A 12,324-nucleotide genomic window follows, 5' to 3' on the forward strand; every position below is an offset into this window, starting at 1 on the left:
TATTAATAAATTAAGCCAACTTTAGAAAGATTTTAAAAATTATCCATCGAAAAAAAAATTAAAGAAAAAATACAATTGACTAAACCTTTACAATACATAAAATTTCAAGGTTTATTTTAAAATTGTCTCACAGTAAAAAAATATGTGTAAAATCGCATGCAAAAGCATGCACATCACCTTTGTGAGCAAAAGCATGTAATATTGTATGAGAAAACGTGTACACAAAAACCATGTAAAAAAGAAAAATAAATAAATTTTGCACACTCCAAAAATAACATCAATCTGGTGAGAGTCATATCCAGATTACCAAGTCCGCGCCCCAACCATCTCGGCTAAATCACCGCTGTAGTTGTACGATCTCCATCCATCGTATAGAGTTAATTCAGTATACGACGTACGGGAAACCTACAGTTACATCGTCGTTGAACACCCAATTTACAAGGCGGTGAGATAGCCGAGATGGTTGGGGCGCGGACTTGGTAATCTGGATATGACTCTGACCAAATCGATGTTAGTTTTGGGGTGTGGAAAATTTATTTATTTTTCTTTTGTACATGCTTTTTGTGTACACGTTTTCTCATACAATATTACATGCTTTTGTTCACAAAGGTGATGTGCATGCTTTTGCATGCGATTTTACCATCGGATTTTTTGCTGCATAATGTTGTTAAAAATAACAGAATGACAGGTTTTTTTGCGTGTTATTTTCCTGTTTTCTGTTTACCTTTACAACCAACTTTATTTGCATCTATTGTGATAAATGTCTCATACACAGCTGAAAGGATCTCCCAAAACTTAGAGACCCTATTTAGGATCTCTACCAAAACTCTGTACTGCACATACAAAACTACTGTTTGTCGATAAACTAAAGAAATAAACTAAAAAAGAGCAGAAGCCCAATATTTAATTTTTATTTTTGATCTCATAAATTTTTTTGAGAATATTTGTTCCAAAAAAATTAAACTATTAATTTATTATGTTTCCTTTAAATTTTGTGGTTTTGAAATTTAATATCAAAAATCAAGTTGTAAGTGTTTTGATTTTCCAATAAAAAAATCTGTTTTTAAAAAGACTTCATCTCTAACCACTTTTTTGTGCAAAACATTTCAACAGGCGTTTTTTTTAATTTACTATTGAAGAAACGTAACACAGTTAATTTGGTTTAATAGCACTCAAACGCTCGGGTAGTCATTTGACCCCTATTTTTTCTTAAATATCTTATAATTTTTGGTAGAATTGACAAATTTGGATGCTTCCGGTTGCTAAAGATCCAGATTTGTCTATATTTTTAACTGTCAGATGGGGGACAATATTTGTCTCCCATCTGACAGTTAAAAATATAGACAAATCTGGGTCTTTTGCAACCGGAAGCATACAAATTGGTCAATTCTACCAAAAGTTATGATAGTTATTTTTTAACGATTTATGAAAATCAAGCCTTATTTATATTATTTACCTATACCGTCATCAGGAATAACATTGGGTCTGGGAGGTGAGAATGAGCCATACAATAAAAAAAATCATTGGCCAATCGATTGCTTTGCTAGAAATGCTCAAAATTAATTGAGTACAAATAATAATGCATTTATTTTGATTTTATTTTGCAGATTTTGGTGAATTCCCGACTTTTTCCTGATTTTACCGATTCCCAACATTCTTTCCTATCCTGTAGATTCAGAACTGTGTTGTTTTTCAAACATTCGTGCTCAAACTTAATCTACTTTGACGAATTAGTGTTGTTTCAATGCCTTCTTATGCAACGGCGCACTGCAAATTACTATGAATAATTAATATTCTCCAGAATGTCCTCGTAGCAGTGCGTGGCCGAATGGTTACGCTGTCCGCTTTGTAAGCGAATGATTCTGGGTTCGATTCCCATCTGCTCCAACCTTCCATCGGATGAGGAAGTAAAATGTCGGTCCCGGTCTTGGTTGTTAGGCCGTTAAGTCATTCCAGGTGTAGGAGTCGTCTCCATGCCATTAGTACAAACAACACACCAAACCAAGCCTACTCCGGTGGAATCGCTGGCGGCGGTTGGACTCGCAATCCAAAGGTCGTCAGTTCAAACACTGGGGTGAAAGGTTCCTTGGAGTAGAAAGAGGTTTGGGTGCTCTCCCCATTCAAGCCTTCGGACTCCTATGTTCGAGCAGAAACTTGCAATAGAGACCACAAAAGACCCGGGGGTCGTTAATGTGGATGGTTTGATTTTTTTTTGAATGTCCTCGTAAGGATGTACGCTAGGGTTAGATAAGATTAAAGAAACAACAAATTTTGAATTGAAGAATAAAAGTTGAGGAACGTTTGTTTAGGTATTTCTGGTTAATCATGAATAATTTTCATATTAATAAATTCTTTCAGAGAACAAAAAAAGGTCAACAAGTATAACTTACTATTCATTCATTTTATTTGTTGGCAGTTTTTTATAGCAGTCAGTACAAAAAATAAGTAATTTGAATATATAGTTTCGTTCGAGTCTATCGAGTCATTTTATCCTAGTAACATAAATTGCATTTACTTAAGCCTTGCTAAATGAGCGGTATGGAAAATCATAAATACGGAATAGTTGGTACGAAAATGAGGTAATTTTCTATCTTTCTCTTTAGTTGATTGTTACGAGCGGCTTGCTCATCATCGACTTGCTCAGTCCCATCGCCGAGAGGGACTTCTTCAACCCGCCGCCGCCGCCATCCTTTCGCTTGACCGCAATCGGCGCCATCATCTCGCGATCACGAATCTGCCGTCGCAGGTCTCGGTAGAACTCCAACACTTGCGGACTGGCCCACACCTGCTTCGAGTCAAAGTCGAGCACGCGAAGACTTTCCAGGCTTTGAGCGCGACTGAGGGCGACGTACGCTTGACCTGCTTCGAACACTTTTGAGAGGGACATTTCGACGCAGTCCAGGGTGAGGCCCTGGGACTTGTGGATTGAGAATGCCCACGCTAGTTTGAGGGGGAGTTGGGCGCGCGTTACGACGAGACCGCCGGCCGTTTTGATGGACCACTTTTCGGGTTTGACGAGGAGTTGGCGCTTCTTGAACTGGACGGTGGGGTAGCCTTGGACGTAGTTTAGGACGACACCACGGGCGCCGTTGACGAGGCCTTCGGCGATGTTGAGATTCTTGAGCAGCATGACTTGGGCGCCGATTTTGAGGGTGAGCTTGCCTGGGGCCTGCACCTGCTGGTCCAGCGTTTGTGTCATGTGGGAATCGCTGTCGATTGCATGGAACGTTTTTTCCTCGCCGGTCAGGTTGTTGAGCTTTGATTGGTTAATCGTGTCCGCGTGGGAAGTGTGCGAGCAAAGCTGGGTCGCGAGGATTCCCTCGAAGTTGACGTTCTGCTTGGCGGTGGCCGCCAGCCGGTCGCGGATCTCCGTCGTGACGCGACCGATCCGAATACTGTTGAGAATGGACACGAACGACTGATCCTTCTGTCGGTGGACCTCGGTCAGTTCATAGCAATACTGGACGCACTCCTTCCACGCCTTGGTGGAGAAGCAAAAGCGAACGAGCGGTTCCTGGTCCGGGTTCTGGGAGTAAGCGTTACGAGAGAGCTTGTCCTGCTTTACGACCGGAGGCAGCTGGAAGAAATCTCCGCACAAGATCAACTGAATTCCGCCGAAGGGTTTGTCGTTCTTCCGGACGTAACGCGCAACGGCTTCGATTTTCTGAAAATGAGCAATATTTAGCTAAGGTCGTGACTACCATTCAAACCAACTCACCTCAAAGTAATCCCCATCAACCATGGAAATCTCGTCGATGATCAACCGCTTGCACTTGCGCCAAATCGAGGCCGAAGCGGGTCGCGATGCCATCTCGTAGCACCTCTGCAGGGCAGCCTCTCCACTTCCGATCCCCGCGAACGAGTGCAGCGTCGTGCCGCCGATCAAGCACGCGGCCACGCCCGTCGACGCCGTCGCCACGGTTCCATCCGGTGGCAGCGTCGAAATGATCTTCCTCAGCAGGTAACTCTTGCCCGTGCCCGCACTCCCCGTGAAGAACAGACTCCGGCCCGACTTGCACGCCTCCAGAACCGCCTTCTGCTGCTCGTTCAGCACTTCCGGTTCCACCGACGTCAGCGGGGACGCCGTGTACAGCTTCTTCGGGGCAGGTCGATCCACCCCATCCCCAGATGGTCGCTTGCGCTTCTGCGACGGCGACGGAGTCGTGGTAGATCCCTTCCCGATGGCCATCTTCTTCGCGCGGGCCAACTCCGCGTTCGTCACCGGACTGATGTCGTCGAACGAGTTGGGCTTGTCCGAGAGTTGATGGGCACGGGTCTTCTTGAACAGTTCCTCCTTCGTGAGACCGTTCGAGCTGGAGTTGGCAATTTTGACCGCCATCAGTTTGAGGAACGCCACGAGAAGACTGGGTGGAGCATTCGACAGGAAAACGGTGCACTTTTCCTCCTCGCTGAACCGGATGGTGGCCTTGCCGTCCAACATGAAGTTGGAGAACACTTTGAAGCCTGTGGCGGAGAATTCCGGTCATTTTGAATAAAGTTAAAATTCAAAATACTATTACCTTTTAATTTGATTTTAATTGGTGTCGCCTTCGCCGTCGACACCTCCAAAAATATCTCCTTCAGCGAGTTGCGAATCATCCGGAGTTGGGCCTGCTTGTAGGTAATCTTCCGGATTACGATCCCGGACGGATTGAGCCATTCAACGTTGACGGCACACGTCAAAGCGGTGTCGTTTTGGTCCATTTTCGATAAAAAAAAACTACACAAATTACTCTACTTGAACAAAGAAAGCGGCCCGCAAAATCTGTCCGGGGAATCGGAATGACCCCAGAGCAGAAGAACCTGTTGCGGAAAAATGCCAACCGATGCCACACACGCGCGGATCCAATCACACAGAAATCCAAACGAACAATAAGAAGAACGGACTCTGATTGAAGAAAAAACCGCGGGGAAGTGCACGAAAAATTTAAAACCAGCTGACGGAGTTGGGGGAATGACGGATAGGGGCGCTGCGACTTCTGCGAGTGCTGAAATTGTGTTGACCACAGGCAAACAGACTGTATAAAATGGGACAAAAACTTGTAAAAATATTAGCAACAGCCTAAAATAAAAAAAAATCAAAAATGGTTTTCAAACGTGTTTATTATTGTCACAGAGAACAGACGTACATCATAGAACAAAAAGCATCAAAAAACGAGTGAAAAATGCAAACCAAAATAAACCGTGGTGAGTTTGATTGGTTTGAGATTTTTCCGCAAAATCACGCATGAAGTAAAAAAAAAATGAAGAGTACAAATTAAATAAGTTAAGTAATAAGTAAGTAATCGAAAGAAACGCGGACAAGAAATGTTGCGCATTCTTTTCGTGACCCCCCAAGAAAAGTTTACAGAAAATTATAAAACTTAAAAGCTTTAAAATTATAAAACTATAAAGCTATAAAATAATAAAAATATAAAATTATTAAATTAGGCTGCTACACACAAAAAAATATTATGGTTATGACAAAAGTAACTTACTTTTAAATTAATAAGTGGTTAAAATTTGCTACATTAAAAGTTTTTTTCTTGTTTTGAAAATGAAAACTCTTAATGCTACAGTTTTTGAAAATCTCATTGCTAACTTATTTAAAAGTTTTAACTTTTAATTCGACTGTATAATTTCTTTCATTTTGTCGTTATCGTGAAACCGTGTACGTCTAAGTCCAAAATGTAAACAAACGTTTAGGTGATTCCGGTGGTTCGTGAGTGGGGGGTCCACGACGTCAATCAAAACAGAACGCGTCCGCAGCCAGGACTTGTACGCGGATACCTTCGAAGGAGGATGGTGCGGAACAAGGTTAGGGGATTAGGGGAAAGTTGGTTTTCAAAAGGATGAGGCCAGTTCCTGCCGGATCTGCAGCTGTTTCACGACCGAAATGGGTAAGAAGAAAGCTTGGGTGTTTGGTGGCGTTTGTGTTTGATTTTGTTTGTTTTTGTAGGACGCCATTTATGCGGATGTGAATTTGCACCGGTTGTATTCGATAAAGTTAATTTTAACGGTGAGGAGAAGGATCCGACGGAAGAGGGAAACGACGAGAAGCGATCGGAGGTTGTCAGCGCGGATGTTGCACTCGGTGCCGGCGGTTTACGACCATCAGCAGCATTATGTGCCGGAAGTGATGACGGGATAGTGTGGGATGTCCTGAGGGTCCGCAGTCCATTTCTCGGTGCGGAACATGTTTGACGAGTATTACATAAACATCCGGAAGAACAGTTTGCACCAGTTCTGGAAGAACCGTCTGTACGAAAGCCGCAGGTCCTGAAGCTGTCGTACTCGGATTACTTCCAGAGGTTGGAGCGATATCCGACGAACCTGATCAAGAACATCTACCTGGAATACCGAAGAAGTCACCGGTGAGTATTGAGAATGTGTTCAGTGTCTAGCCAATTTAATTTACTTTCAAACTCTTTCAGCAACTCCCGCCCGCAAACTCTCAACTCGCGACGGCGCAGCTTCGGCCGGATGAACTGGCAACATCTGTGCCATTCCGAAGGAGGACGATGTGATCGGGAACTATCGGTTCAGGCGCTTCACTTCCCAGTCGGAAAACGTCGACTTACCTTCCCGAATTAACACCCAATGGCCAACTCCTCCAAGCCTGTCCTGATGATGGCCGGCAACGAGACCACCCTGTTCTCTACATCGCTGTCGCGCTCCAAAATGTAGGCCGCGATGTTAAGCAGCATAAGCAGCAGTTTTAATATTAAAATAAAAATAAAAATAGAAATAAAATCCATCACATTTTTCGAAAATCATCACTGTAATGTTAAATGTTATTTATTGTTGCCATAAAAAAGTTTCTTCTTATAATAAAAGTAAAAAACTTTTACCGATAAACGATTTTGTTCCAGAAGTGCATGGTAGTATCAAAAACTTTCCAACTTTTAAATTAAAAAGATTGAACTTTCTACGAATATTCACCAACGCGAACTTTTAATCCAACGAACGATCTTTTTAAATTTAGAGTATTTTTTCTTTGTGTGTACAAATATTTTTAAAAGTTTTCAATTAAAAATTGCTAAATTCACAAATACCTTTATCGTTAATTTTTGATTCTATAGAATTTGAATTTCTAGATTTTTGGAAAAAATAGAGTATTACTGCGGGCGTTAATAATTAGAATTTGTTGGCGTTGGTATGACATCATAAAAATGGTCGCATGACAGCCGCATGACAGATAAACTAACTGAACTGAAACTAAAACGGTACAGCAAGCATTGATATTCTTCATAATTTCAAATATAATTTTCATCAACAACTGTCATTCTGAGAAAAATATTGATTTTAAACCTCTCAAGGTGGTAATTTTTTATTTAAATATTAAAAAGTGAATTTGAACACAAATCAATTGTCTTTTTAGACATGGTGCATGCTCGGCAGGAACTCAATTGACCAAAATGTATGGCAAGCACCCATCTACTGTTTCAAACTGGATTGAAAAGTACGACGAAAACGAGCTTTGCTCGAGAAAAAAAGGGAGCAAATGTTTATAAAATTTTCACCGTCCGAATGGTCATATTTGATCGAGTTTACCAATCTTGTCCTGTTCTTCTTCCATCAAATATCAAATTATCATCGACAAAATAAACCGGCGGTTGGCAACCGAGCCATCGGTGATGGCCGTCCCCGATCCATACCCGGCATACCCGTGCACCGAACAAGTACCGCTGTACAACGCTGCGGCTGAGCAAAAGCCGCAACATTGGCTCAAGGAGAAAATGAAGGCCCCAACCAATACTGTACTCGCTGGTTTTCTCAGTAGTTACGTCCGGTCGTATGATCAGCGCTCCCGTATACCATTCTGGTCGTTTGAGTGGTTAACGGAGGACATGTTCGGCAAGGAGAACCGTAGCTCTAACTACCCCGTGGATGAGGAACAGCACCCGTTCTTTCGTTCACACTTGAACGATTTCAAGGGGACCGAGTTTGACTGCGGGCATTCAAACAGCATGTGCAGAGAAGTCCACGTGCTACGAAACGTTCATCATGTCCAATATGGCTCCGCAGATCGGGGCCGGATTCAACCGCGGCATCTGGAAAACCTTGGAAAACCACGTCCGGAGGTTGACTGGGACTTATGCGAACGTGTACGTATACACGGGCTCATTGCTGGTGCCGGAGGTGCTCGAAAATGGTGAGAGCCAATTAATCGTTCGAATGATTGGCAACAACAAGGTGGTCGTTCCGACGCACTTCTTCAAGTTTGGCCTTTTAGAGTGTGACGACGCAACATACGAGCTTGAGTGCTTTTGCCTCCTGAACATCGCCATTGACTCGAAGAAAAGCAAGCTGGGGGACTTCCTAATGGATCCGGAACAAGTTCAACGCTACGCCGGCCAGCTGTTCTTCGGAAAGTTTCCTGCGGATCAGATCAACGCGTGTCAACGATCAACGATGTTTCTAGTTTTAATCTAATCTCTTCTTTTTATCATTGATATCTCCGTGCTAACCCCAACCCGGGTTTTTTTGTTGCGATTACTGTCTGCGATCAGTAATCCTAGTCCTAGTTTTACCCCGAGGATGCCGGTCGGCAACAGTATTAACTCTTAGCTCTAACTAGTATGTAGTAATCGAGACTGTTGATTTAATTAGGGTCTTAAAAAAATTAAACCATGGTTCAAACCAAAAAAAAAATCTCAAAATTTTTAATAATTATCCTAACAGAAAATCTACTAAGTAGCTTCTTCAGATCTCAAAACATGACTAAAAAGTTACTCCGTTCGTTTGACAACAACTGGTGGTCGAGGTTTGAGTGTTATATGTTTATCGATAAATAAATCCAGCTCAACGCTGCTTTTAGATGGTGAGAGATTTGACAGCTCCCATACTAAATGTCTCTATTTTCACACTTTTTTAAATTTTCTTTTAAAATAAAATTCTTAACATATGAAAACTATATATTTTTGGTGCACAAAATTCCTGCTGAACGGTGTACTTATCTAGATTGCAAATTTTTCGAACAGTTTTTGTTTTAATAACATTCTATACACCTTTTATCATAAATAATCATTTTCTTGCTTAAAATTGAGTTTTTCTGAGCTCCAATATTCAAAAACATGGAAGCTGTTATTTCTAACACCATTGGCCACCTAGCGGCCATTTCAAACTGGATTCGTCTATTGGTTTAGCATTGATTTAATTTAGTCTACATCCCCTGCCACCCCTACCCCTTCCTTTCTTCAAAAAAAAAAAAAGATTATTTGAAAAGTGCACGAAAAATTAAAAACCATCTGACGGAGTTGGGGGAATGACGGATAGGGGCGCTGCGAGCTTTGCATTTTGAAATCTCAGACAAACAGACTATCTGTAAAAAAATCTAGTTTATTTCCAGAGTTTTTTTTGAAAAGGACCAATAAACTATTGTCTTTCATATGTTTATAGGACCTAATAAAAAAAAACACTAGATATTTGTTATTGAAAAGGTCCTTGGGTATTTTAACCATTAGTGGACCCCCTAGTAGAGTCGACGAGCATTTTTCACAATTATTCAATATTTTAAGCACTATTTCATAACCCTTTGTACAACACAATGAAATCTGAAGTCTTTTGAACAATTCTGACTATTTGTTTCATCAATTATTTGCTTTTGTGCAGAAAAATAGCCATTTGAAAAAAAAAATGTTTTTTGCCAGTTATGGACCCCCTTTTCCTATAGTGGACCCGGGTCCATAATCCGATTGTGGACCCGGGTCCACTATAGGAAAACTGTTGTTTTTATATCAAATTTAACCGATATTTGATGTTCTGATGCATGGTGTGGGTCTAATAATAGATATAAAGATTAAAAGTGGGCACTTGCTAACTTTTCACTGTAAACAAATAAATTTTGTAAACAGATATGGCTTAAAACAACATAAAAACTTAAAAACGAAGTTGACTTTATAGCTGTCGGCCACCATTGCTAGTACCAACCACTAGTGTCTTCCTTTTTATCTACAAGGACTTCGCCGCCCTGGGCTCCTAAGTGTATGAAAGTATGGCACGGAGCGACGGCGCCGAATACCCATATTTACACAAAGAATTTTAGAGCGCCCGCCGCGGGATTCGAACCAACGACCTCTGGATTGTGAGTCCAGTGCGCGGTCCGATTGATCCACACGGGCGGGATATAACATAAAAACTTAACAGACTTTTAAACTCATATATTTCCAAAAAATATCAAATAAAACGTGTCAAAAACCACTGTAAACATAAAAATGATAAAAGTAATGTTGATGCAAATTTTCCATATTACTTAAATAGTTCAAAACAAAACAATGGATTTGTTTACAGTTGCTGATAAAACCACGCATGCTTATTTAAAAAAAAGTTTTGTTATTGATTTATTATTATAAAATATCATTTCAAACTTCAATTATGATGCTTCAGTTAAGTACAATTAACTAAAGTTTTGATCAATTATAAATTCTTACAGTTTCAGCAACTTTGGTACTTTTAACATGAAAACAGCTATATTTAAACTCATGATTGAAATATATGCATATATATAATATATTGATTGATTACAACAAGCATTCATTGTATGTTTAAGAAATTTTGCTCAAAATTGAGCAGTTCTAAGTTTTATTTTAGTGAAGTTCTTAAACTTACATTTTTTCGTCTTACTGAAGTTAAATAATCAGTGCAAAAATGATTGGATAGTTAATTCAGTCATAAAATGGAAATGCTGTTTTGTTGAAAAATGCTAGTGGCCATTGCCAAAAACCAAAAACTGGCAACTCTAGGAAATTGAAAATAAGCTCGATTATCCGAGGTACTCAAATTTTGATTTTTTACAAAATTTGGGTCTCTAACCTGACTGTGACTCCAAAATGCTCCAAAGTTATCTGATTTTCTGAGATATAAGATGGCGGCAAGATTTTGTTCATTTATTGATTTAAATTTTTTTTTTTTTGCATATCGGATGTTTAGTTATGATTTTTATAAATTCAATCCTTTCTTTCACCCACCCCCTCCTCCTCCTTAAAATGTCCTTAAAAATCAGGGGCAAAAAAATGAGAATCGTTGATATTTTCTTTGAAAACACTTGTAAAATTGATTACTAATTTTTCAGAATATATTGCATATTGCCTATTTATGAATTTGTAATCAATTAAAAACATTTGAGTCTTTTTATAAACTTTGTATTTTAAGAGATTTTCTTTTCTTCAAAAGTTCATTGAAATTTAGCTTATTTTTGATAATAACATAACGGTAATTGTGATACAGTCCAGACTCGATTATCCGAAGGCCTTGGCAAAATCTCACTTCGGACAATCGAGGCTTCGAAAAATCGAATCTGGACTGTACTGTTCGGCAAAAATGCTTGAAAATATTTTTTTAAATGCAATTTGCGAGACAACAGGTAACTAACTAACGTCTATTGTTTAACACTTTGAGTCTGTAAAAAAATAAGTTGTTGACTCGGAATTTGCGAAAATAATTTCAGCTGTCAAAATCCTTATCCGCGTTTTTCTCGTGTTGCTCGAGATGTGTGTCATTGCATTATAATCATAACAATGCATCTCAAACGTCAAAGCGGCCAGGCATACTGTGTATAGTTTGCCGCAGATGTGATTCGGTGAATTGGAATATATTTGAGCATGAATGTTCAATCAGAAACACATTTCTGAATAAATAAGGGAGTAAAATGTTATGCAAGTAACAGTTCAAGCAACGAGTTGCAAAATAAAAAAATCAGCACGACTCAAAGCACGACTCGTACATACGAAGATTCGAATTTTTGGTTTTATAGTGAAAATATTCGAAGTTTTTGCGCTAGACGATGTTGTAGAAGTTGAAATTTTCACAACACAAATTTTATGGGCGATAAAAAGCATTCCATTTCGTCACTTCAGAAGGATAGGAAAACTGTAGTAGAGCAGTTCTCTCAGATTTCGGTCATTCGATTTTTTTTGTATTTTTTAATCCGACTGAAACTTTTTTGGTGCCTTCGGTATGCCCAAAGAAGCCATTTTGCATCATTAGTTTGTCCATATAATTTTCCATACAAATTTGGCAGCTGTTCATACAAAAATGATGTATGAAAATTCAAAAATCTGCATCTTTTGAAGGAATTTTTTGATCGATTTGGTGTCTTCGGCAAAGTTGTAGGTATGAATACGGACTACACTGGAAAAAAATAATACACGGTAAAAAAAATTTGTGATTTTTTTATTTAACTTTCAAACACTAAAACTTGATTTGCAAAAAAACACTATTTTACATTTTTATATTTTTTGATGTGTTTTAGAGGACATAAAATGCCAACTTTTCAGAAATTTCCAGGTTGTGCAAAAAATCATTGACTGAGTTATGAATTTTTTAATCAATACTGATTTTTTC

General features: G+C 39.6%; 3 protein-coding genes across 3 annotated transcripts in view; 2 read left to right on the forward strand and 1 right to left on the reverse strand.

Moving 5' to 3' along the window:
• The window catches only part of LOC120420604 (proteasome maturation protein), a 308,647-nt gene that overhangs the window by 205,300 nt on the left and 91,023 nt on the right, over positions 1 to 12,324 (forward strand). The gene's annotated exons all lie outside the window — the stretch shown is intronic.
• On the reverse strand, positions 2,381 to 4,902 carry LOC120420611 (ATP-dependent DNA helicase PIF1). Its single transcript, XM_039583688.2, has 3 exons — positions 4,521 to 4,902; positions 3,719 to 4,464; positions 2,381 to 3,664 (listed from the first exon to the last, which is right to left on the reverse strand). Exons 1-3 carry the CDS (start codon positions 4,702 to 4,704, stop codon positions 2,600 to 2,602), a joined length of 1,995 nt encoding a protein of 664 aa, XP_039439622.1. The 5' UTR covers positions 4,705 to 4,902; the 3' UTR covers positions 2,381 to 2,599.
• LOC120420589 (uncharacterized) lies at positions 7,617 to 8,415 on the forward strand. Its single transcript, XM_039583665.1, has 2 exons — positions 7,617 to 7,893; positions 7,949 to 8,415. Exons 1-2 carry the CDS (start codon positions 7,617 to 7,619, stop codon positions 8,413 to 8,415), a joined length of 744 nt encoding a protein of 247 aa, XP_039439599.1.

Source organism: Culex pipiens, chromosome 2 (assembly GCF_016801865.2).
Source record: "Culex pipiens pallens isolate TS chromosome 2, TS_CPP_V2, whole genome shotgun sequence".
Taxonomy (NCBI): Eukaryota; Metazoa; Arthropoda; class Insecta; order Diptera; family Culicidae; genus Culex; species Culex pipiens.